Source organism: Miniopterus schreibersii, assembly GCF_964146895.1.
Source record: "Miniopterus schreibersii genome assembly, chromosome: 4".
NCBI lineage: Eukaryota > Metazoa > Chordata > Mammalia > Chiroptera > Miniopteridae > Miniopterus > Miniopterus schreibersii.
Genome location: NC_138105.1, coordinates 77,370,638 through 77,396,734, shown reverse-complemented (window position 1 = coordinate 77,396,734; position 26,097 = coordinate 77,370,638). Strand labels below are relative to the sequence as shown.

At 48.6% G+C, this 26,097-nt stretch overlaps 1 protein-coding gene across 3 annotated transcripts in view; it reads right to left on the bottom strand.

Annotated features, from left to right (window-relative positions):
* SLC25A37 (solute carrier family 25 member 37) overlaps window positions 1-26,097 on the bottom strand; it is a 106,647-nt gene that overhangs the window by 16,231 nt on the left and 64,319 nt on the right. For 2 of the 3 annotated variants that reach the window (XM_081137423.1, XM_081137421.1), the window contains exon 1: window positions 18,469-18,808. The exons of the other annotated variant lie outside the window; for it this stretch is intronic. Coding sequence is in view for 1 of the 2 variants with exons in the window: in XM_081137421.1 (XP_080993547.1) it covers window positions 18,469-18,678 (210 nt within the window). In the remaining variant the exon portion in view is untranslated. Of the gene's footprint in view, window positions 1-18,468; window positions 18,809-26,097 lie in introns of those variants that run through there. 3 annotated transcript variants of the gene reach the window in all.

Sequence of the window (26,097 nt, the reverse complement as noted above, 5' to 3'; positions counted from 1 at the left end):
CCCTCCCCTTGCTCCAGTCACCCTGAAAGGGACTCAGCAGGTCCCTTGGATTCTGGGGGATTAATCCCCAGAATCTGCAAAACACAGATGTTTCCACCAAGTGTGATTCACTTTCCCAAAAGGGACAATCCCCCCAACATGCACCTAAGTGCATGTGAACATGACAGAATGGAGAGCCCTGATCTAAGAGTCAGAAGACCCAAACTCCCATGAGCTCTGCCTCCAAATCCCCACGGAGCTCCCAGCAATCCTTTCACCTGGGCTGCCTGGGCACCAACGGGAATTCCCACCAGCAGGGAAACCCAAGAGGGCAGGGACTTCTTCTGTTTTGTTCACCCAGCTACGACAACTGTAAATATTTGTCGAATGAATAAATGGAGTTACTGGGTTGTCTCTAAGAAGGTCCTTTTTGACCTCTAACATTCTCAATCTATGAAACCGGGAAAGACTCCTATGAAAAACGTGTGCAGGTGTGTTTTATGTGGGGGAAGATAGATCTACATTATTATACATCAGCTATAAAAAAGAAAATTCCAGGAGAAATTGGAACCCTTGTGCATTGCTGGTGGAAATGTAAAATGGTGCAACCCCTATGGAAAACATTATGGAGGTTCCTAAAAAAATTAAATATAAAATTACCATACAACCCAGCAATCCCACTTCTGGGTATATAACCAAAAGAATTGGAAGCAGGGACTCAGAGAGACAGTTGTACACCCATGCTCAAGGCAGCATTATTCACAAAACGCAAAAGGTGAAAGCAACCCAAGTGTCCATCCACAGGTGAGTAGATAAAATGTGGTATATATGTACAATGGAATATTATTCAGCCTCAAAAAAAGAAGGACATTCTGACACAGGATACAACACGAATAAGCCTTGAGAACATTATGCAATAAGACAGACATTATCCAAAAAGCCAGGTATTGTATAATTCCATTTACATGAGGGACCTAGAAGAGTCAATTTCATAGAAAGCCTGAATGGTAGTTACCAGGGACTGGCGGGCAGGGGCCAATGGGGAATTATTGTTTAATGGGCATACAGTTTCAGTTTGAGAAGATTAAAAAAGTTCTGGAGATTGGTTGCACAAGATAAATATACTTAACACTACTGAGTTGTATACTTAAAACAGGTTAAGATAGTAAATTTTATGTTTGGTGTATTTCACTGTAGTTTTTTTTAATCCTAAATCTAATCATAGTCTGAAATCCCGTGACAATCAAATAACTCCCTCAGTTTCCTTTATCTCCTCAGTTTTTGTTTGTCTGTTTTTGGTGAAGGCAGCCAGGGGCCCCAAATGTGCATGCAGTGTGATCCCCTGGACACAGCAGTATTCCTGGCTCCAGAGCCTTCCTTGGAAGGAAGCACCTGGAAGGTCAGCCCAGGGGCTCTTGGTCGGAAGGCAAAGATTGAACGGAAAGCAGAAATGCTTAAGATGCAGTTTGAATCCTTGCCCTTTCCCACACACTGGCTCCTGGCCCCAAAGATACACACTGGCCTGTGCTCCCCAAGAGGTATTTTCCCAGAATCAGTACTCCAGCTGCTCAGGCATGGAGGTAGCTGCTGAAGAGCAGCCAAATGGGAGAGACTTGGGGCTGATGCCAGCGGCTCCCAGGCACTGCCTGCTACCAGAGACAGGGAGCTGAGGGGCCCTGAGTGCCAGGGACGACAGAGTTCCTGGAATCTGTCCTGGACAGACCCAGGGAGCTAGGCACCTCAGAAGCCCCATGCACGGCTGGTTCTCAAGTCAAGTGCGGTCCTGCCAGCTTGCTTCTGCAATACCGGCCTCCACGCCCTGCACAGAAGCCACACCTTCTAAAGCACGCCCCACTATTAACCTATTATCCTCAGGAAAAAAAGACTTTTCAAAGCACCCCTGACGCCAGCCTTCTATTGCTCATTCCTCTACTTGGAATTATATCAGGTGACGTGTCTGCAGGCCTATCTCCCATTCAAGTCTGAGAAACACAAAGGAAAGGAAAGCCTCATCCATTTGTGGCCTCAGATCTGGCCCCAGCTCTGTGCTTTGACTAAAACAGGCGCTCCACCAATTGTCAAGGACTCGGAGATGCACTAAATTTCACCCACAGGCATACATAAAGCAGGCACTTAAAGCCCCTTCCCCAAATGGCTATCGGCCTGATGCGGATGTGTGTTAAAGTTTGGTGCACCTCCCCATTTTCTGGGTCTATCACCCAGGACACAGCCAAGGACATGGCCCATCAGAGCCAGCTCCAGAACTCAGGGAGGTCTGGAGGTCTAAGTAGGTGTTCAGGGTAAAATTCCCAGACGTTATGGAGGCCAGATTTCCCACAAACACGACTACTCAGTTATTTCCATAATGCTGGATGATCTACATGTAGGTGGGGCCAGGTCACAGCTGGAGGGGACATTCTCCTGCTTTCTTCACAGGCCTTTCACACCAGCCAAAAACAAGAAAGATGATAAAATACCAGAAACACCAGGTTTGATGTTCTCAGGGAAAGACTCCAAAGGAAGTATTCAGAAGACTTACCTTTCGACCTCTGGAACCCACTTGCCTCCACAAATATTTGCAGGTACAAATTATTTCATGAACTTTGTGGGGCATCATTTTTAAGTTTTACTGGATGCCAAAGTGAATGGCAGGAACCCTCAATCCTGGATGAGATTTCTTGCTGACTCAAACCCTCGCCCTGGAAACAAGAGCTCAGGTGTACGATTTAAACCACAGCCGTCTGATGAAGGGTTTCCAGTAGTGAGAGGAGATTGGTGCTGGGAGTGCACGTGAGTGGCCAGACTGCAGTAGCCTCAAGTTGGTAAAACAGGGTCATTCTGGTAAAAAAAGTTCTCCCTGCTCCAAAAATGTCAGTGTATCTGCTGGGGATGAGCAGAGCAGGCACAGAGTCCTTGCCTTCAAGGTATTTCTAGACCAGCAGGGGCAGAAAGAGTAAACCAAAAATCATACAAATAAGCATATTACAAACTTCAAACATCCAGAAGCAAAGTGGGAGGTGCAGTGAGAACAAAGGCAAGGGACCCAGATAGGTCAGATTCAGCAAGGGGTCCTGGAGTGACTTTGAAATGGAGACCGGCAGGCTGGGGGCAGCCAGGCAGGTGACACATAGGAGAAAATGGGCTACCTGGGCACACAGGTACTGGCAGGTGGGATGGGGACAGAGGCCCTGAGAAGGGTGGGGTCACTGGCAGCCTGCTGAGTACCAGCAGATGAGCCCGAAAAGGGCATAAGGACATAGCGCCCACGCTGAGCCCTGAAAACTTTGGCACAGGAGGGTCATTTTTGTCCTTCGAGCTGTGTTTCAGTCTGTCTGGTCCTGACGCCCTGCCGTGGATTTGTGAATGGGGAAAGAAATCAGGTGGATGAAACAGGTTTCGCTCTGTGAAACCTAAAGGGAGCACAAACCATGGGGAGCAGTGGTACTCCTGTCACCATGGGGGGAGACGCTGCTGCAAGCCTTCCCCACCCTGCCACTCCCACCGCCCCAAAATGCTCAGGCGTCTGGGCCAACCCCATCTGTGCTGCTGGCAACACTGGGTGACCTCGGCCGTGCGGCTGACCCCCTCGATGACTCAGCTTCCTGGTAGTGAACTGGTAAAAGGCCCTGCCTGTCAGGAAGGAGTCAGAGAGCTATAAACAGGGCCTTCCAGAAGCATCTGCTCCCTGGCTCCCCTGATTCCAGGGTGGGGCTGTGGCCAGTCAGCATTTCTGGAATTGCCCGAATGAATGGTTTGCAGTCCTTAAGTGTTGTAGTTGGAGGTTTCAAAAAATTAAACTGTAATTTCTAGTCAGGTGCTTTGGGGTGTAAGGTCCCCAAATGGCATATTGGCAGTTGGGTCTTCTCCCTGTTCCTCAGCCCTGGGTAGAATTCCAGGCACGGGTCTTCCTAGCTTCCTCCTACACCCCCCCCCCCAAAAAAAGTGCTTCTAAGTCTATACTTTACATTCAAAGTCATCATAATTATGTCTGGAAGGGCTCCAGTATGTCCCCTAAAGCAAAGTCAAAAGAGGGCGCCCCAAAGTTAGACTGCTCCGTGGGGAAATAGGGAGTGGAAATTTTAGAACTAAAAACTTCCTACGAGACCATGGTTCAATCTTGCCATTCATTCTACAGATAAAGAAACTGAGACTCAGACAAGCGAAGTGTCTCTCCCAGGTCACTCGGTTGGTAGGCCTCTGGTTGTCTTAACCTAATTACAATTCACCCTTAAATGCAAACACAAATGTCACGAATGCTCATACACAGAAAGCCCGCTTTGGCCTTGCTTCTCCAAGTTTCGTCCCCTGCCCTCCTTGCTTGAGAACACAGGGCGTGGCCATTTCTGGGCTGACCCTTAAACTCGGGCTGCTCAGAGATCAGGTATCTGCTTCCAGTTTCAAGCAGCTTCTGGAAAAGGCCCAGCTCTGTGGCAACTTTCAGTTTTTAGGATCTGCAGGAGAATTTCAGAAACTTTCTTATGAATGGGTGATGAGAAAATACAGAAGATCCTCAGAAGAGACACTCAAGGGAAGCTTATTAAAAGGAATTCTTTCCCACGGTTGGAGGGGAAGCATCCCTGGCCAGCCCTCTCTCAGAAGCCTGTGGTGGGAAGGACACTAATTCCAAAGATAAATGGATCCTACGGCCACCTAAAATTGTACCAACTGGCACCCCATCACAACAAACTGCAGTTTCAACTTCTCCTCTACCTTCTTCCAAAACTTGAAAGAATTTTTTTGGAAGCAAAGAGGGAGCTAAGAGTCATTTCAACCTGTCGTTACATTCCCAGTTGTTATTATATTGTTTTTACAATGAAAAGTCAGTTCTGAAGCTGATATCCTCGAAGCTCTAGTGGTTAACTAGAAGTCTTCAGTCATTCTCAAAGTAAGCTCACTGAACACATCACCCTTCCTGGCCCACATAATAAATAATGGACACTGATTGAGAAGCCAAGGTGCAAGGAGAAAAAAAAAATAAATCCAATTACACTACAAAAGAATTCTCTAGTCTCACATACACTTTAGGGTTTTAACCCTTTCACTGACAACCCCTCTCCCCTGACAGTGTTTTCTGTGGCGTAACTTAAATCAGACCAAATCTTTGTTTCTATTCTGTTTTGTCTGGGTAACAGCTCAGCATTGTCTAACGACACTGAAAAAGGCCCACACATGTCCTCCCTAAAACACCCAGCAAACAGATTTAGCAACAAAGACCTCCTGTGCCAAGGGAATCCACTGACACAGAAACAGAGAGCTGGCCTTGGGGTCAGCTGGTTCTTGCCCATGTCACCAGACTGGCCTTTTGGAGAAACGGGCCTCAGTTTCCAGAAGCTTTAAGATCCAGAAGCGTCTACTGGACTGATATAGACGCTGAGAGAAAAATCTTAGGACCCAGTTTCAGGCCCTTTACCAGAATCAGTGGAGACTGATGGACAAGCCCAGGGAGCCGAAGCTCTGCATTTTATAGGAGGCTCCACCAGAGAGCAGCAAAAAGGAAAGAGGGCAGGGGAAATGTGCAGCGGCACGGTTGCCTTTAAAAAGTGACAAGGAATGACACACAAATCTGAGTGTCCAGAACAGTGCTGTGGGCTCCAGATCCAGCTCTGTCACCTACATTGTCTGTCAAGTCTCTCTCGTCACCCTGTAGGCTGCGACCTAGGCTGGTAAAGATCACTAGGCAATACCTAAACCTCCACAGATCACATGGCTGCATTTAATTTTTTAGCCACTTATCTGGCAGCTGCTCCAGCTGGCATGTGCCACTAATGTCACCCATTAATTAAGAATGAATTATGAGCAGAAAGGCCTTTGACATAACAGCCTTCCTCCCTTCCTCTTCGTTTCCAGCCTCCTCTGGCCTCGGGCTCAGCAGTGAAAGTTCCCATCCAGGGAGGGGGGTAGGCTTCCCTGGAAGCCACCAGAGTGTTGTTTGGTGACCAAAGAGGGAATTAAAATTTCAGAACAGGGGAAAGAAGAAGAAATTTCAGAAAAGGAGGGAGGCCCCAGTGTGGTGACCCCAAACCACAAAAATTTTCCAAGCTGATTCTATGGTCAGAAGGCTCAGGGCAGAACCCCCAAAATCAGACTGTCAGGGGCGCACAGGTATCCTGATGATGGCCAGGCACCTTGGGGACAGGCTGTGACATTCTGGGAAACAGAGAGAATCATACAGCTTTGTATGAACATCTATGTCTCCTCCAGTCTAGATATGGGCTATGAGATATTATTTCCTCAAGGAGCCCTTTCTGGACCCCTTCCTAGGAGGTTCAGGGTCCCTGAGGATAGGCTCATCACACCCTTCAGGAATATTCCATCCATACGTCTGTCCTCCCTGCCAGACAGGGACCTCTGTGGGGAGAGACCTCAGAGGTGTCCACCTCCTGGCTCCCTAGTGCCTGGTCCATGTGGTCACATCCCCACTTAACCCCACTCCTTGATTAACTGAGTTGCACAGTGAAGACCAGGGCTGAAGTTGCATTTTTGCAAATACCTTTCTTCTCTGCCTCAGTAGACATTTCTATGAATCCAGCTAACACAAGCCAGCATCCAGCAAACAAGCCGTGGAGACAGTGACTAAGGAAAGACCACCTTGGTTCTTTAAAGCACACCCTCTGCCCTCACACACTTACACAGACATGAGCACCCTCTGTGCTCTGGAAACGGTTCCCCACCTCTCTAGTCTGACTTCTTAGATCTGATCAGCCAGCCACTGGCTCTTTTAATTCAGACTATCGCCAGCCCCAGGACACCCGTGGGACATCCTCTATTCCAGGGGAGTGGAGCACGGGGAGGGCAGTGCCTGCGTGTGCTGGCCCCAGAGAGCCTGGATGGCCCTGCAGGCTGCCACACCCACCCTGTACCCTCCTTGCCAGCTGCCAAGGCGCCAGCGAACCCTCAACGTGGACGGCATGAGGGAAGGAGAACGGAGGGACCCCAAGACAAAGGCATCTGTGTCCTACCTCCTTCCCCTCTTACTTGACTGTGTCAGCATCATGAGCAGAAAGGAAAACAGAGTTGGGAAGGACCAAGGCGGGAATGTCCCCAGCTTCATCCGCCTGGCACTCAAAAGGGCAGACTTGTTTAAAAAGTAAAAGTGAACAAATAAAATAACCTTACAGAAATAACCGGGCCCTAACTGCCCTGGGCACACTGCCGTCCTCTCTGATGGTGACCTGGTCCTTCACTAGCCTTCATCACAGAGGCTGTATGCAGCTCCTCCCATCGCCGGTCCTACACTATCAATTTTAGATGTATTTCTGAGCGCCCTCACAGTATAACTGGCTCTCGCTCATTACCCAGCTAAACAGACAGCAGCAGACGGCCACCCTGGTCTTTACCCAACAGATGGGAGACACTGTGTAAGGAGAGAGATTAGGTGCCCAAGGCCACACAGCTGTAGTGACTCCTACAGTCCCTGGGATGAGAGCCTGTATTTTCCATTCCAACAAGCTAACCTCGCCCCTTTAACAGGATCAAGTTTGATAATAAACACCATGACCTGGCGCCGACAGAGAGCTTTATAATTTTTAAACTGTGTTCACTGCAAACGTGGATGCATTTTCTTCCTAGATTCAGTAAGTGGGCCTGAAAGGTGAGCAAAACAGGCACTATTACTCTTCCCTATTTAAGAAGAGAAAACTGCAGCCCTAACAGACCAAGTAATTATGATTTAGTGCTCTTCCCAAAAGGCCATTTTTATGCTGTGATCTGGAAAGGAATCCTAGGGCCAGTCCAAACTCAAATCACTATATTGAGTCCAATTTTCACCCCTGGTAAAATGAGAAGGTACAATAGCAGAGAAGCCAGACAAGGCGAAAAATAACCTATAGCAATAACCATTTGTCATGTTCCCTTTGCCCTCAATAGTGGAGTAGCTGACCAAGAAACTCCTACCTATATGTTAAGAGCCCTAAGTTCCATGCCCTACTCTGATTTCCTGCTGTCACTCCTTCCACTCCAGATCCTCCCTCCTAAGAATACAGCTGGAGCTCCATTATCTTCTCTCTCAGAACCCAGCTGAAGGGCTCCGTCAGATGTCGTTAACATCTGACTTGGCACCCCAACACCTCACTCACTTGCTCCCACCCGATTCCCTTCCTAGATTTCTCCCTTCAGCACTGGTGTAGCAGAAAGAGATCTGAGTTCCAGTGCATGTTATTTTGCTGAAGCTCAGTTTTCTCATCTATGAAATGAGACACAGTACATGCCTTTTCCCACCTTCAAAGGAGAACTAAGAGGATCGAGTGACAGAATATAGGTTGAAATACAAAAATATTGCAATATGTAATTGCAACAGCAACATACACGCATAACCAGGCATTCAAGTAACAGGACTCTTAGAAATGATGATAGGACCTAATATTATTTGAGTGCTTACCATGTACCTGACCGCATTCTCAACACCCTAGGTGTGCCATAATTCATTCCCATAGCAACAGGTGGGTACTATTATTATTCCCATTTCACAGACAAGAAAAAAAGGCAAAAAGAGGTTTCAATACCTTGACCAGGTGCCACCCCAGGCAGTCTGGCCCCAGTACCTGTGCTGCTAATCTGAATCATTCTATTCTTAACTGAAAAGCATAATGCCTCTGATATGATCTGTCATTAGCTGGGCATGTTAAGGTTTACAAAAGCCACCCACAAATGTGATCCCACCTAAGCTTCTCAACAGCCCATCAAATAGGTAAACGAATGATATTATTCTAGAAGACAGCAGCACAGAGAAATAACTCCCCCAAGGTTTCAAAGCTGGTTAATGGTGGAACTTGGACTTAAATTTACGGGCTTTCCCCTCCCTCCCCCACTTTGGGGCCCTTTCTAGAGGCCTCCACACCAGCACCAGCCTAATACTCACGCATCCTTCCCCAGCCCCCACCCATAGGAGCATCTCCAATGTAGCCAGGAGACAAAAGCTGTGACTACTATGAGAGACCAGGTAAGGGGCTTTTGCCAGCCAAACCTCTGGGTACCACAGCTTTCTGAGTCTCCCACTGGATGTGTCCAGTGGATCCGGTTGGCAGCCCCAGAGGAAGTCTTCTCAGTGACACGAAGCTGCAACCCCCAGCTTGACCCACAATGGCCAGACGATTCCTAAACCTATTGTGCAACAATTGCTTCAACCAAGTTGCTGCTGGGATTTCTCTCAATTTCAACATATTCTGTTTTCTTTTCGGAGAGAAAGCATGAATGTGAGATCATGACACCTCGTAGTAACCAGACAACGGCCCTTCCCACCTGTCTGGGATTACTGGTAGGGTAGGGGATGTTTTCAAAGCTGTCTTCTGTGAACCAGTTTTGGCTTCCAGAATCCAGAATGACTAATGACCTCAGGAGTGAGGAAGGGTGGGGGGAGGGGAGAGGGGGGATGCTGTACAACTGAGGGCCACTGTCTGTTACAGGGAAAGGAGCCAACTCAAGAGTGCCCCGTAGAGAAGCCAGGAGTGATGCTCCCGGCAGGCTCTATACCCTCAAGAGAAGCCTGAGCACCCGAGTCCAGACACCCCAGACCTTATGTCCATTTGAAAGTAAAAATCAAGTTGGGCCATTCTTCTTTTTAAAGGGACCTGGTCCTATTGCCTAAGCTCAGGGTCTAATTATAGGGAGCACACTTGGGGAACGGGGACTTATTTTTGTTGCCCGGTGTCTAGCACAGAGCCTGGCAGAGAGGGGACTCAGCATGTGTAGAATGAATGAAGTGGGCGGCCAAGTGAATTCATAGTCTCACTGGGATGTAACTATGGCTTTCGGGACAAACAAAAGAGCAGAAAAAGTCTTTTTGTGGCCAAGACACATTATGGAACCAACACAAACAAAGCAAAATAAATGCGATCGTTTGTTTAAGAGCTCTCTTCCTCATACCTTGAAAACAACAGCGCCTTCACTCATTCAGCCACGGCTCACAGAACACCTTTGCCTCGCCCTGATGGACAGCTGTGCATGGGGGGGTCTGGGTCTCTGTGCACACCACGCCACATGAGGGAGTTCAGCATTCATTCTGAAGGCAGCAGGGACAGCTAGGGGGACAGTAGTGGGGAGCCACCACCCACTGTGAACTGCAGACACGGGGCTGCTCCGTGCCCCCCCCCTCAGTCTCCACTACACCCTGAAAAGGGGGCTGGATTTTCCTTGAGCAGGATCCCAGTTTGTTAATAAACACCATGACCTGGCACCTACACAGAGCCTTATAACTTTTTAAACGGTAGAAAGGTTTGTTCACTGTGAACCTGGCTGCATTTTCTCCCCATATGTACTAAGTGGGCAGGACGGGCACTATTACTCTACCCCTGCAATTTTCAACCTTTTGCATCTCATGGCACATAAACTAATTACCAAAATTCGGCGGCACACCAAGAAATATATATATATTTTTGCCAATCTGACAAAAAACCCCAACAGGTATCGTTTTGATTCCTTCACACTGGACAGCTACTATGCTGGCTGTTGTCATTTTTTTTATTTGACAATCGAAGGGAAAAGAGGTCGGTGCCCCTGGCTACATAGCATGTTTTAAAAAGGCCTGCGGCACACACATTGAAGACGGCACACAGACTGAAAATCGCTGCTCTACCCTACTTAGGAAGGGAAAAGTGCAGGCCGCCAGGAAGCTGGAGGGCTCCGAGGCGGGAGTGAGCAGGGCTGGCTACATATTTGCGGTAGCTCAGTAAACAAACACCTCACTGAGCAACTTACTCTGCCCGCTCCTGCTTCTGGCCATGGGGAGACACCAGGGAGGGCAAGAGAGCAAGACTCGGGCTCGCTGAGAGCTTCCGTGTGACTTAGGGACAGGACATAAACAACAGACATAATATTACGGATACAAGTGAAATATATAAACAACAGAAATAATAAACGTAAGTAAATGGTACCATATTTTAGAAGGGAATAAACTCTGTGGAGAAACACAAAGCCGCCCAGGCCACAGGGAAGGGTGGGTGAAGGCAGGTGGGCTCGGTTGTGTCTTGGGTAGTCAGGAAAGTTGTCAATGAAAAGGAGATTGCAGCATCCCCTGAACCAAGGTCACAGCGGTGGGGACAGGGAGAAGACAACAAACTAAAGAGGCGTCACAGATGGGAGGAATGGCCAGGTCTAGGGAGCATGCGGCGGGGAGAAGGGGGCAGGGGCGGAGGAGAAATGAAGACGGCCACCAAGTTCCTGAGACAGGGGCGCAGGCTCGGCGCAGGCCGAGAGGAGGTCAGGGTGTCCACACTGGACACGCCGAGGCCGAGGAGCCCATGAGGCAGCCAAGAGGACACGTGTGCGAGGCAACTGGATACCCAGCTCCTGAAGAGACTGGCCCACGGACACCGATCTGCGAGTTATCAGGACCCAGGCGAAAACTGAGACGTGTCCTGGGGGAAGAGAAGAGAGGAGGGCAGCATTCTGAGGAAGACCAGAGGCTGCAAAGGGACCGGCAGTAGCCAGACCCAAAGGGGAAAGAGGGGTGCAGGGTCACAGGGTCACGAGACACCCCTCACAGACACAGGTGTCTTCGGCAGGGGCTGGGGCAGCTGCAGCAGAACAATGACTAAGTTCATCACCGAGATCCAGCCTCCGGTTAGGTCGCAACGGAGTGGTGGGGACAAAAGCCAGAGGCCGGGGGAGGGCAACAAGGTAAGGGAGTAGAGACCGGGTGTCAATGATCCTTTTATAACATCTATTATGTTAAGGAGAGGGGGAAATAAAGAGCAACAAGAGTGTGTCTGTTTCCAAGAAGAAAGAGGGTGGTACTTGGGGCGCACGGGGTCAAGGTAAGATGTTTGTGGTTTGTTTATTTTACATGGGACAGACCTGGCCTGGATAAATGATATTAAGAGGGAAGCAATGCAGGGAAGCTCAAGATACTGGAACGGGGTTACCCAAGAGAGGGATGACCAAAATAACCACCGCGATGGCCCTTTATGGAGAATGTATGCACCAGACACTGCAGCAGGAGCTCTGCATATGTTGCCTCATTTAACTATTTCAACAACCCTGGAAGGTAGCTGTTGGTATTCATGTCCCCACTTTGCACACAAGAAAACTGAGTTTAGAGAGGTCAAGCAGTGTGCCCCAGGTGTGCAACCAGGATTCAATGACAGGCGTGAGGGTGGTTCCCTCTCACCGCCCTTCCTTGCCCCCGTTGACTCACCCAAGAGGAAGAAGGGACCCTTTCACCTTATGTAGGAGGAGGGGTGGACGATAGAAGGCAATTTGGAATGGGCAGTGACAGGAAGATGACTTTGACTGGGGTCCTGGTTCCTCTAAGAACTAGGAAGCAAGATGCCACACAGAGGCTGAAAAAAGTGGCAGGATGGGAGCTGCTCACGGAGCAAGAGCATGGTCTGAAGCAGCTGCTGGGGAGGACAGAAGCAGCCTGACCGCACACGTGGAAGGACGGGCTAAGGGCCCGGGAGGCATGGGCACACGGAGAGCCACCAAGGGCCATGGCTTTCTCCTGAAGGGCTCACAGCCCAGTAGCCAGACAGTCTGTCAAGGACCGGGGTTTGGGCAAGCCAGTGTTAGAAGAACCAAAGACAGAGAAACTGAGGGCCCAGTGGCAGCAGGGTCCAGGCTAGATGAAGAAGACAAGACAGGATCATAGGCGAGGACCTAATGTGACCATGAGAAAGTTGTGGCCAGGCTATGAGATGTCCAAATTTAGGATTTCAGAGGAAGGTTCTGAATTAGGACCAGGCTCCAGGAGGTAAAGGCCATCAACCTGAGGGGTGTAAAGAACAGATAGATTTGCATGGTAGTCAGGTGGTGACCAATAAGACACGTTCTCAGGGTGATGATGGGATTTGTGGAGAAGAGTCTGTGAGCCAACACCAAGGTCCACAGAGAATGAGGGAAAGTGATGACGAAGAAGATGACGATGACACCTAGAGAGCATTTACTGCTCACTGTTCTAAGTGCTTTAAGGACTTAACTCTCACATCAGTACCAGATTTTCCCCTTTTTACAGATGGGAATTGGGCACAGAGAGGTGAGACACTGGTGCACAAGCAGTCTGGCTCAGGGTCCATGCTCTAACCATTCCACCCTCCTGCCTCTCAGCATGGCTGGAGTCTCAGGTGAGTAGATGACAAAAAAGAGAGGAGGGGCTGATGCGGGTGACAGTGGATGACAGGAGCCTCAAAGGGGAAGGAGAGGTTCATAGGAGGGCAGTTGAGTAAAGAAGAAAAGGAAGCAGTCCCACCCTGTCCGAGAGCCAAAGGTGCCTGGGTTTGAGCTGATGGAAACCACTTTTATTTGAATTTCTATCAGGACAGGGAGATGGAAGGACCACTCAGTAGAGGTAAGGGAGCTTGTTACAAAGAACTTCCACAGGTACAGTGGAAAGCAAGGGAAGGAGGAAGCAATAGAAAGTTGGGTTGGGAGAGAGAAAGTAGGAAGAAAATTAGTATCTGCATTTTACAGATAAGGGAATTAAAACTCAGGAAAGCTAAGTGTCCTGCCCAACTAGTCAAAGACTGGGTTCTGAATGTCCCCAAGATCTTCCTCTGAGAGTGAGAAATCCCAGCTCAGAAGGCGTTAAGAGGGAAGGATTACAGTTCAACAAAGAAAAAGTGATTAGACACAACCCTCCTATGAAAAATGTCCACTGTGAACACTCAAGGTGGAGGTAGGCAGGGGAGGGCAGGGCAGGCTGTGGGAGAGGCAGAGCTCCCAGCCGCCTGGAGTGTTCCATCAAGTATGTCTATGGTCAGCACCCACGGGACCAGACAACTCGTGGAAGATGAAAAACAAGCACAAAGAAAATTCTTTGAGAGGGAAACGCTGGGTACTAGGATAGGAAAGACTCAGAAAGCTCTAGGGTTCAAATGAGACTTTCAAAGGCTTCATTCAACACACATAAGGCAGTTCATCCAGTGGGTGAGGGAAAGGCAGTCCTCCTGAAGTTGGAAGGGGGTCAAGAACCCAAGCCTGTCACAAAGGGGAAATGGGACTGAAGTCCTGAGATGGGTCACTGCTCCAAAGAGCAATGGGACAAAAGCCCTTGTGAATGAGATGGCCACAGGTAGCTGAAACATGCTCAAGTGGAAACCAGGAAAGGGATGGGAAGTATACTGCGCAGAGCACCCCTCTCCCTTTCAAGTGACAGCCCCTAACATCCACATGCACACCCCTGCATGGTCACAGTCACTTCAACCCCCCCATTAAGCCCCAAATGCCTCTCCCTATGGGAGAACTGAAGTCACCTAAGACCACCTTCACTGCCCACTGTAATGCTAGGGACTTCCCTCCCAGCCCTCTGCCCCAGCCTATCCCTCCTCCGTTTCCAGGCAGAGGGAGCTAGCAGCAGGCAGCAAAGTGGCCATGTGGGTCCAAGTGCAGACACTGGGACTGGGGAAGATCCCCACCCCCACTACTTCAGCGGCAGGCCTGCAGGGCAAAGATGCCACACTGGGTACCAGCATGCAGCCTGGGAGTTCATGACACCAAGACTAAGACAGAAGTTCAAGAATGCTCCTTTTCTGACTCTGTGCCCCTCCCACATCCACCTTTTAGAAAAGCACCTCCCATTGAAGGACAGAAAAGGAGGGGAGGAATCTGAAGGAGACAAGACTGGAGAAGAGAGACAGGAAAATCACTATAATTTTACAGCAAGAACTAAGGCAATTTGGGATCTCACGTCCTTTTGAAGTTCAGTGACATCCACCACACTGTACTTTGTTTGGAAAGCAAAGAAATAGGTGGGAGGGGACTCTGGCAGCTGACTTCACCACCCTGAGCACCTTTCCGACCAATCAACCCCACTGCTCCAGCCACGAGGAGCAGACTCGAAAGCTGAGGAACGCTGGGCTGTCCTGGCACCTGCCTGGCTCAGGGCTGCTCAGAGCTCAGCAGAGCCAGCTACAAACCCCTGAGGCCAACCCAAGGCTTCCAAATGGCTCAGCACCCACAGCTCCTGGAAAGAACGCTGCCAGCCACCCACCTGCACCCTGGCTGGTCAGGAGGGCTCTTCCTAGCAGAGTTCAGGGCAGCAGTCTCCCCGACAAGAAAAGCAAGAGAGGGCTGTGAAAGGGTCAGCGGAAGTTCCCTCGCTTCAAATCTTTCCTGTTTCCTCTGGCCCCTGCTTTCACCACCACGGGACTCAGCGTGGCCTACGAGCGGTGTGCCTAATCTAGCTGGAATTTCCTCCTCCGCCCACCTGGCATTCTCCCCACTCTCTTTTGCACTCCCAACCAGGGGTTCTCACATCCACCCCAAGTGCAAGGCCAGGCGACCACGCCACTTGTCACTTTGGAGCACCAGGAAGGTCATGGAAAACCAGCTGCAAACCCCAGGTGGAAAGGAACAAGCACTTGCTGACCGTTTGGTAAAGCCCTAGAGAGTCCCCATGCATTCTCCCTCCTGCCACTGCGGGGGCTCAGAGCTGACAGGAGAAAACATGCAGCCGAGGGTCCCAGGAGCCTGGCCGTTCACAGATTAGTGAACACTCACATCCCACCACTGTCAAACTAGCTGAGAGAGGACACAGAAAGGGGCAGAAAAGTTGCCAAAGGTCTTCCAACACCTATTTAGTAACCACGGGCTGATGTCAGTGGAAGCTTGAGAGATATCAGTGATCATCAGGTTCAGTTTTTCATACTTTTTTGGCCATAACCCCACAGCCCAAAGAGCACTTTACACAGCCACTCAGGAACACACACATACACACAAAACCCAACAGAATTTCATGGAACAACACTTCCCTTTACTGCATGTCATGCATGCTTGTATCCTATACTCTCACCCATTTGTCTTTTTAAAAATGTTGATCCTGCTAATGGGTCACGACCCAAAGTTTGAAATACACAAGTTCTTTAAGTGGCATTGGGGGTGAATGAGACTTTATGGGAAAGAGTATTGAATATTATAATTTTAAGCATCATCAAGGCTAGCTTTCTGCACATGTACCATAAAACCAAGTAGCTTGTTTGAGCTCTATGGTCCACACTATCTAAGAGAGAAAAACTGGGAAAAGCAGGCCCAGCTGACACTCATTTAACTTCTCAGCATCACAGTGAAAAATGCATGCCTTAGAAAAATCACAGAAAACTTTCCTTTCAAGACGCAGTTTACGCTGATGTGGCTTCAACTGACATAATTACCTGAAATTTCAAGTAACATAAAAGAGGACAATGGGTGTTCTGTGTTTATAGAAAGGGGGGTAGGTTAAAAATGGGGAGATATACTGAACTGGTCCACAGCCCCCATTTTATTTACGGGTGACAAAACTAAGGGACAGAACAGTGCCTAAGGCATGAAGCAAGTTAGGGGCAGGGCTTGAAATCCAACCCAGGGCTCAATTACTCACAGTCTCCATCATCCAAAATATTTAAAAACACAGTCTAAGGTCTCTCCAAGTGAAGCTTTGCCATGACTGAACCATGGATGAGTCCCTGATATCTCATGCTGGGCACAGACAACTGTGCTGATCTTGGCAGACCTTGGCACTCTGCGCAGCCTCACTGGGGTTCTGCAAAGGGGCTCACACACTTAACTCTCTCTGTGCCTCTTGTCTCAGCTGAAAAAATATAAAAGAATAAGCCTTGCTACCCCTTCCAAAAATGTAGCAAAAAGTGAGACATGCTTTAAACCTGCATGCTTAAAAAAGAAACCCTATGGGTCATTTATTCAGGGTCAGAGTTAGACTCCCAGAACCCAGAAGACCTTAGCTGACCCATGCCTTCATTTTACAATCAAACCCCATAAGGTGACAGCCAGACCAGCTCCTTCTACCACACACACTATGTTAACCCATCCACTGGTGAAAACTGCCAGGGAAAGTAATACTAAGTACACAATATACCGGCATCTAAGGCAGGAGGAGGGTAGGGAGGAGACTAAACATAGATCACACAATTTAAATACGTGAGACAAATGTCTCTTTACAGTGTCCAAGGGAGCTCAAAAGGCATGACTAATTTTCACTAATCCTAAAGATAAGCTAAAATGATGCTTTGAACCAAACTCAGGGAGCTCAGAGGCCAAGGGCGTCCCAAGTGGTAGAGTTCCTTGATGGAACATTCATCTCCCCGACCCTGTGGGTCTGATGCCTGCTCAAATAACATCTCTCTGCTCCTAACTTTCCCTACACTCTGTCCAAGGCACTTGAGACAATGGCTTCAAATATGGGGAATTTTATTACATGGGAGGGATTCTTTCCTATACAAATGCCACTTGGTCTCTGTCCAGGGTGTTTGGTGGAGGAGCTCAGTAAACCTAACAGACAAGATCTCCCCCATCCCCTCCGTAACCATGGCAAGCAAGGACCATTCCTCTAATTCCCCACAGGGACACTGAAGGGACCGAAAGGGTGATGGCTCAGACCCAACAGCACAGACCCTGGGCCTCACCTTACTGTGAATGCCCCTGCCTTCTCTCACTGGACCGGTGCCTCTCCAGCCACTGAATGCCAGCTCTGAGAGCTGCCCAGGCAGGGAAACCCTCTGAGTTAGACATTCTGGCCTTCACAAGGCTCACGTGGGGCCAGCATCAGCAATAAGATACAGCAGCCGGGAAGGGGAAGGGAGGGCTTTGTGAGCCTGCCTTTCAAGATAAATGCCACCTAGAGAGGGCCCCAATTTCCAAAGCACAATGGGGCTGGAGTCAGAGGATACAGGTGGAGTATGAGCCTGGGCAAGTTAATCAGTTCACCTCTCTCTCTGTACCTTGGTTTCTTCATCTGTTAATTGCCAGGGTTGCTGTATGAATTAGATGAGTTATGCCTACACAGATGCAATGTGTCTATAGTAGCATTACTTCCCTGCACTAGTTTATCCCTAGGCATTCCGTGTCCTGAACAAACTGACAGAGGGCACTCTGTCAGACATACAGCATCTGCCTGGCTAAAGCTGTCTCCTTGCAGAAATGCACTTAAAACTACACGAGGAAGTGTCGGGCAAACTGAGTGCCCATTACACACCCCACATTTAAGGGATATATAACACACACTCTCCCTGCCTGCCCACCTCCCTGCTACAGAAAGAGAAGGCCAATGTCACTGCAGGTCTCATTGCCTCCCTGCTGTTCAAACTCCAGGGGAAGAGGTGCAGAAACACTAAGGACAGGAGATCACACAGGGCGCCGCCAAACCTGCACCCCCAAGAGAGCTGCCAAACCCAATAGGACCCCTGCCACCCCCACGGCCCCCAAAACACCTGGGGAGCAGCAGCCACACGCCGGGGCGGGAAGGCACGCGGCCCGTCGGGGGACACGTTTCTAAACGCGAGCGTGGTTCGCGCTCCCCGGCGGCCGGCGGCCGGCTCCCTCGGGAACCCGCGCACGTGTGGGCAGCCCGGGCCGCCCCGCACCGGCCCGCGGACTCCTCTCGCTGCGCCTTGGACACCGGGCGCGCGAGCGGGAGCCGCGATGAGCCAGGGCACCGAACCGTCGGATCGCGTGGGCAGGCGTGGCGAGACTGTGCAAGGCTGCACCGATCACCTCCCTCGGGGACCCTGCACGCGCGCGCGCTCTCCTCCCCGCTCGCTCAGCCCCTAAAGTCTCCACGCGCCTCACCTTCACCGAGTCTACCGGGTACATGACCGTGTGCTCCAGGATCCCGGCCATCGCTCCGGCTGTCATGTGGGTGGATAAGGAGGCGCTGGTCGGCAGGTTCTCATAGTCCTCCGACCCGGCGTCCTTGCAGCCGCCGCCGCCATCTCGGCTGTCCCCATCCATCCTGCGCCCCACCGTCTGGCTCCCCATGCCGCCGCAGCGCAGCTCCATCCGCCAGCTCCGCCGGCCGCGGGAGGCTGCAGGAGGTGGGCAGGGAGGGGGAGGGGACGAAAAACTTCACTTCTTAAAGTGGGAACCACCTCCCGGGGCTGCGGCGCCTGACGCCATGGCGGGCAGGGGCGGGGCGGGGCGCAGGGGCCCGGGACACCAATCACTGGAAAAGAAGCGGCGGGCGGCGGCCGCGCCATTGGTGTGCGGGCCGGCGGGGGCCCGCCTCCCTGTGTGACGTCACTGCCCAGCGCAAATTTCCAAGCAACCGGAGGGGGGCGAGAAGAGATGTCTGGGAGTCCCGGGAAGTTGTACCCCCTCGAGGGTGGTGCCGCCTCGCTCCCGGCGGGCGGTGGGGGCGGTCCCTGGAGAGGGTTGGCCAGCAGGGGCTGTGCCTGGGGCTGCAGGGCGCAGGGACAGGGGCTCAGGGGGAACTGGCCCCTGAGCCCAGGGTTCTGCAAACAGTATCGCTCGGCAAGCTTTGGCATTCCTAAGGCCTTGAGGTGGAGGGAGTCCCTGCCAGTGTCACTTATGGAGCAGTTATGGTGGCTGCATGGGGAGAGGGTTCGCACGTGGAAGTGGGGTTCTAGAATTGATAATACGCCGCGCCATAGCAGGGATGCTCCTCTTTTTGTGCAACTCGAGGGCATATACCAGAGGGGACAGAGTTAAAACGCAAGGCCCTGTGATAGGCTGCTTGGTAGGGGAGAATACCCATTTATTTGAAATTTTTCCTCTCACTGCAAACACATCATAATAGAGAGCTAAAGTCATTCCTCCCCTTATTCCCACAGAGAGGCTAAATGCACCCTGCCCTGGACTGACCAAGACAGTAAGTAGTGACCAAGATGGGTCCCTTCTGAGCAGGCACCTCCAGCCCATTTTCCTCCGGGCTGATATGCCTGGAAGGTCTTTAGAGGCTTGATCCTGTAATAGGGCTGCAACGTGGCTGAGAGTAACATCTTGCCTGTCTTCTAAGACTCTGGTCTCCTAGTTCTTAAACCCAGCCCAAGCTGGCTTTATTTTAACCTAAATAGTACTGTCTTGCTCCATCTGTGGGAAGGGGAAAGAATCAGAAAGTAGGAGAGTGACCTGTTTATGGAAGTCGCCATGGAAGCATGATATTTGCAAGTCTAAATGTACTTGTTAGGGGCTGAAGGTTTGGTTCTAGCTGATCAGTTTCTACCACACCAGATACCTTATCCAGAGGTAGCTCCTGGTCACGAAAGCTGGGCCCTGAGATAGGAAAGGGAGGAGACCCTGAAGATGCTGTGCCCACACTTTGCCCTCACCCTGGTCCCAAGGTTCAAGTTACAACAACCCTGGCAGCTCTCAGGGATTTGAGATACAGTGATGTGAGTATTGTCAATAGAGGCTTTAAGGCCAAGGGCGCCCATTGCCCCATTTTTGGTAGCTGCCAATAGTGGCTCCCAAAATGAGTGCTAAGGATGTGATAAAAACAAGCTCTGTGTTTACTATTTGGAAAGAAGAATTTCCCTGCTTTTGCCAAACGTGATTTTTAAGAAACGTTGATCAAGAGCTGTTGATACTCATTTAATACCCCTTAACCAGCGCATATTAACCTATTATCCAACTTCTGGAAATGTGGCACAAAAGTCTGAAAATGCATGAAGCTGTTCTTTCAAAGCATTATTTGTAGTCATAAATAATTGGAAATGACCGAAACATTCAACTAGAGAGGAATTACTAAGTAAATTATGACACATGTGTTAGTGAAATGCTATAGGGCCATTAAAAATTGTGGTTACATTATGCAGCATGGGAAATGTTACTGGTGCATGTTCGGTGAAAAAAAACAAAAGGTTTTACAAATGTTACACCTACAAAATGTAAATATGTACATCAAAGAAGTGAAGTGGTTGCAGTGATAGTGATGTAGGATTACAGATAACTATTTCTACTATACTTTTCATACTTAAATAATACTTGTATTACTTTCATAATTTAAAAAATGAAAAGCATGAAAATGAATCATTCTTTTTAGGAATAATCTCCCAATGGATGAGAAACCCTCTGAACTTTGCCATGGTGATACTGGTAGAGAGAAGTCAACCTTGGGATGGTTAAGAGGACTCTTGGCAAATACGAACATGCCCATAATCTTCAGAGACATAGTTTCTTTAATTTTATTAAATAAGTGTTAATCCAGAACCACTTAAAACATCTTTGAAATATTTAATAAGCAGTATTTTTTTCTCACCATATATAGTAGGTATAGTGGTCTGGCACTCAGCATCCATCTTAAACTCCTCTTTGTACTGCAGTTGCTAGAAAATTTAAAACTACAATTGTCTGACTCTTTTGCAGCTAGGAGTCTAGAGTGAATTATATTCTGCCAATTAGATGAATTAGGCAGCTCTGGTAGGTGGAAGGGAGATAGAGGCCACCTTCTTGCTGCGTTGATGTTCTGTTGCGTAGCAAGGTATAGATACTTGGATAGACACATAGACACAAGGTCATGGGCTGTTGGGGTGGGCAGTAGCTTCCCTATTGCAACAGCATTTCAGTGTCTGGCCACCATGTTCATGGGTGTCGTAAGGCAGTGGAGCAGTGGGGGTGGCAGCAGTGATGGTGGCATCCTCCTGATCCCTGCACCACAGCTTCAGTAGATGGCCTTTCTCACCCAGGTGGTGGAGGTTTCCTTCCGAGGCCAGTTTGGATCTGAGAGTTATCCCTGGAGGCCCAGCAGATGGTCGGCTCCTTGCCCATTCCAACAATATTGTGTACAGTAGACAAAGCCTGCTGAGAGATGGGTGACATCCCAGACACTATAACCCAGTGCTTTGGCCAAAGACTCAGAATGACTTGCTCATTCCACCCAAGTCTTACGTAAAGTTCCTGAATGTTGAAGTTCTGAAGATGTCATTATACTGCCCTGGCCCAACTGGGAGCCAAGCTCCACACAGAAAGGGGAAGCTACAGAGGGTGTCAGGTGAAGAGCACTTGATTTGGAGTCATGGGCCCTTCAAGCCCTGCTTCTACCATTTACTACCTGTCTGTCTCTGGCCCATCTGGTTGGTATGCTCCCTCATCTATTGACCATGGGCACTGATACTTAACAAATGGTGAACGAAATATAGAAAAAAGTCTCATGATGAAGTATATAATTTGGGGGGATTGGGAGGAAAGAGGACAGGAAGTAGTTACGGGTGCAGAGGGAAGAGGCCCAGGCTTTCTCCAAAATCCTACTTCTTTCACAGTAATTATTCTAGACCTGCCATCTGCTTGCCCAGGTACCTTAACACCCTACCCAGAATTTAGCCAATGCTGCCACCCTTCCCCTGCCCTAGCATTGCTCTTCCAGAGAGGAGGCCATGAAGCAACTGCAGCGGGCGTAATGCCTCTTGGAGCACCATGTGGTGTGGCCCCAGGATGGAAAATGTGCTTTCTGTCTGTTTTTCTCAATGTACGCCATCCACATGCCCATTCATTTTAAGTCAACTTTATATGTCGAGAGGGCTGTGAGGGCCTCTGGACATGTGGATCCCTCCCTCATATACAAATCTGTCCTGTAATCCCAGAATAACTTGATTTCCCAAGGATGGCACTGTATTTGCTAAATGCTTATCTGTCATTCATACTTAGGCATGAGTCTCCCATTGAGAAAGAAGAAATGGAAACAAAAAGCTAGCCTCACCCTGGAACCCCAGGGCAAATAAGGAGCGAGTGGGAAAGAGCCATCAGATGCAGAGAACACAGAGCTGTTTTGCATTACCAGATGTTCCTTACAAAGGGCACTGACCAGCCAGGGACAGAGCTGGGGGCTGAGAGAAGTACTGACCTGCCCTGCCTCCCAAGAGCCTGCCAGACTCATCCTTCCACAGACATGCCTGCTGAATCCAGTCATCCCATGTGATGTAGACCAGGTTCCACTGCTGTGAGACAGTCCTCTGACTCCTGTGCCATCCCCCTTGCCAGCTGCCCCCTGCACTTTCACTGAAGAGACCCAATGGTTCCAGCTGCCCCCTCATCACATCAGGGGCCACATTGTAATCTGTGCTGCTCTCATTTCCACTCTAATTCAAGAGCCCATCCCCTATACGATGGCTCAAGGCCCCAGAAGTGGACAGAGGAGAGCTGAGACCCCAGTGGAGGCAAAGCATTGGCTAAATTCTGGGTAGGGTATGACATATCTGTGTGTTGGCATGGGTGGGCCTTGGGTGATCCTTAGCCACCCCCACCCCCACCCCAAGAGCTTACATCTGTCATTTTCTGCTCTCCTCACCTTTTCCCACAAATATATTCAATTCTCTACAGCCTAATGAAATCCCTCTTCCCTACTATTCACCTTAAGTTAAAGGTCCTATTTCTCTCCTGATCCTGAAATCCCTGAAAGGATGATCTCTCCTTGCCAGTCTCTCCTTACTCACAATGCACTCACTCCTGAAGCCTTGGTCTGGTAGTTTCTAACCCCTGCACTTTTTTAAACGAGCTCTTGAAAAGGCCATCCATAACACATATGCTAAATCAGCCCCTTCTCCCAGTGTGACTGCTTGACCTCTGCCGCCTCAGGAATTCCTCCCTCACTTGCTCTCTTCCTGCCCTTCCCACAGGGCCCTCTGCCTGCTTCTCTGCCTCTCCTTCCTCTCCATACCCTGTCCTCAGAGCTCCTCTCTTGGCTGCTCTTTGGTTCTCTCTTCCATGTCCACGTTCAGGTTACCAACACTGGTTCTGTTTTAAATCCTGACCCTCCTCTGCATCCCAGTCCCACATTTTCATGTGCGTCCCAGACAGCTCCATCTGAATACTCCACCTGAACCTAAAGCTTAGAAAGTGCATCAATGTACTAGGACTGCCATCACAAAAGGCCACAAACTGAGCGGTCTGAACCAACAGACACATGCTCTCTTGTAGTTTTTGAGGCTAGACAACCAAGATCAAGGTGTTGACAGGGCCATGCTCCCTCCAAAGGCTCTCAGGGGAGGATCTTCCCTTGCCTCTGTCTACCTTCTTGTGGTTCCTGGCAATCCTTGGCATTCCTTAGCTTGTAGATGCACCGCTCCAGTCTTCACCTTTGTTGTCACATGGCCTTCTCCCAGTGTGTCTCTATGTCCAGATTTCCCTCTTCTTATAAGAACACTTGTCATATTAGATTAGGGGCCCATACTACTCCAATATGACCTTATCTTAACTTCATTATATCTGCAAAGAGCCTATTTCCAAATAAGGTCACATTCGCAGGTTTCGTACAGACATGAATTTGGAGGGACACTCCTTAACTCAGTACAGTGAGGTAAAGAGGCAAGAACTGCAAACGAAGGTGCAGGAGGTCTGAGTCCCAGTCCTGTCGAATATGTTTGTGAAAGGAAGGGTTGGACCCAATAGTGTGCAGGGCCCCCTCCAGCTATATCTTTCTGATCTAAAACTGATTTGAAATCTTTCCTTGTAATTGGCAATTCCTTCTAATGCCATTTCTTTTCTGTATTTACCTCTGTTTTATCAGGCAACCAGCTGGAAAGCTTAGAGTCATTCCTGCTTCTTAGATCCTATTAGCCATGTATAGATTCAGCCTCTGAGAGAGCATTTCTTATAGCTGCGGTGATTATATAATTTATCCAAACTGGGGTGCTTTTGAGAGTGAAAAGGGGCATTGTGGGTAATTACACCAGGACAGAGATATAAACTGAGGCTGTCTTGGGAAAACTAGGACAATGGTCGCACCACTTATAGCCGTGCCTTGCTTTCTATCCCTAAACCATCTCCCTAACCCTTTACCTGTCCCCTCCTTGCACCCTCTTCTAGGGGAGGGCTCTCCATGTCGCCCTCTGTCAAAATGGTACTGATTTCTCAGCTCAAATGCTTCCCCTTCCATGAAGCCTTCCCTAACCCACAAGACATAAGCTGAACCCTGGCACTTTTTCATGCATCCTTCATGGTCCTCACCACCTTCCACCTCATACTACAGTTCTAGTAACCATGTCTTTCCCGTCCCATTACACTCTAAGTTCCTTGAGGATTTAAACTGAGTAAACAATAAATATTTATTAAAGGAGTAAGAGAGAGAACAAAGGACTGAGAAACTATTTGAAGAAATAATGACTGAAAACTTTCCTAACCTGGTGAAGGAAAAAGACATACAAGTCCAGAAAGTGCAGAGTCCCAAATAAGATGGACCCAAAGAGGCCCACAGCAAGACAAGACACATCACAATTAAAATGCAAAAGGTTAAAGACAAAGAGAGAATCTTAAAAGCAGCAAGAGAAAAGCAGTTAGTTACCTACAAGGAAGCTCCCATAAGATAGTCAGCTGATTTCTCAACAGAAACTTGGCAGGCCCGAAGGGAATGGCAAGAAATATTCAAAGTGATGAAAAGCAAGGACCTGCAACCAAGATTACTCTACCCAGCAAAGCCATCATGTAGACTCAAAGGACAGATAAAGAGCTTCCCAGACAAGAAAAAGCTAAAGGAGTTCATCACCACCAAACCAGTATTATAAGCAATAGCACAGAGTCTTTGTTAAGAAGAAGAAAAAATATATAAAATATGAATAATAAAATGGCAATAAATACATATCTATCAACAATTACTTGAGATGCAAATGGATTAAATTCTCCAATCAAAAGATATTGGATGGCTTAATGGATAAGAAAACAAGATGCATATATATGCTGTCTGCAAGAGACTCACTTCAGATCAAAAGATACACACAGACTGAAAGCAAAGGGGTGGAAAATGATATTTTATGCAAATGGAAACAAACAAAATCCAGGATAGCAATACTTCTACCTGACAAAAAAAACTTTAAAACAAAGGCTATAACAAGACAAAGAAGGACCCAGCAATTCTACCTCTGATTATTTATCCAAAGAAACCTAAAATACTAAATTGAAAGATATATGCATCCATATGTTTATTGCAGCATAATTGACAATAGCCAAGATACGGAAGCAACTTAAGTGTCTACCAATAGTTGAATGGATAAAGAAGAAGTGGTGCATATATACAATGAAATATGACTCAGCCAGAAAAAACAAATAAAATCTTGCCATCTACAACAACCTGGATGGATCTAGAGGGTATTGTGCTGAGTGAAATAAATCAGATAGAGAAAGACAAATGCCAGATGATTTCACTTACATGTGGAATCTAAAAAACAAAATAAATAACAAGCAGAATAGAAACATACTCATAAATACAGAGAACATTTTGATGGTTGCCAGGTGGGAGCAGAGTTGGGAGGATGGGTGAAAGAAAAGGTGAAGGGATTAAGAAGTACAAATTGGTAGTTACAGAACAGTCATGGGGTTTTAAAGTACAGCATAGGGAATATAGTCAATTATATTATAATAACTGTGTATGGTGTCAGACGGGTACTAGATTTATCAGGGTGATCACTTTGTAAGCTATATAAATGTCTAATTACTAGGTTGTACACCTGAAACATATAATATGTACATCAA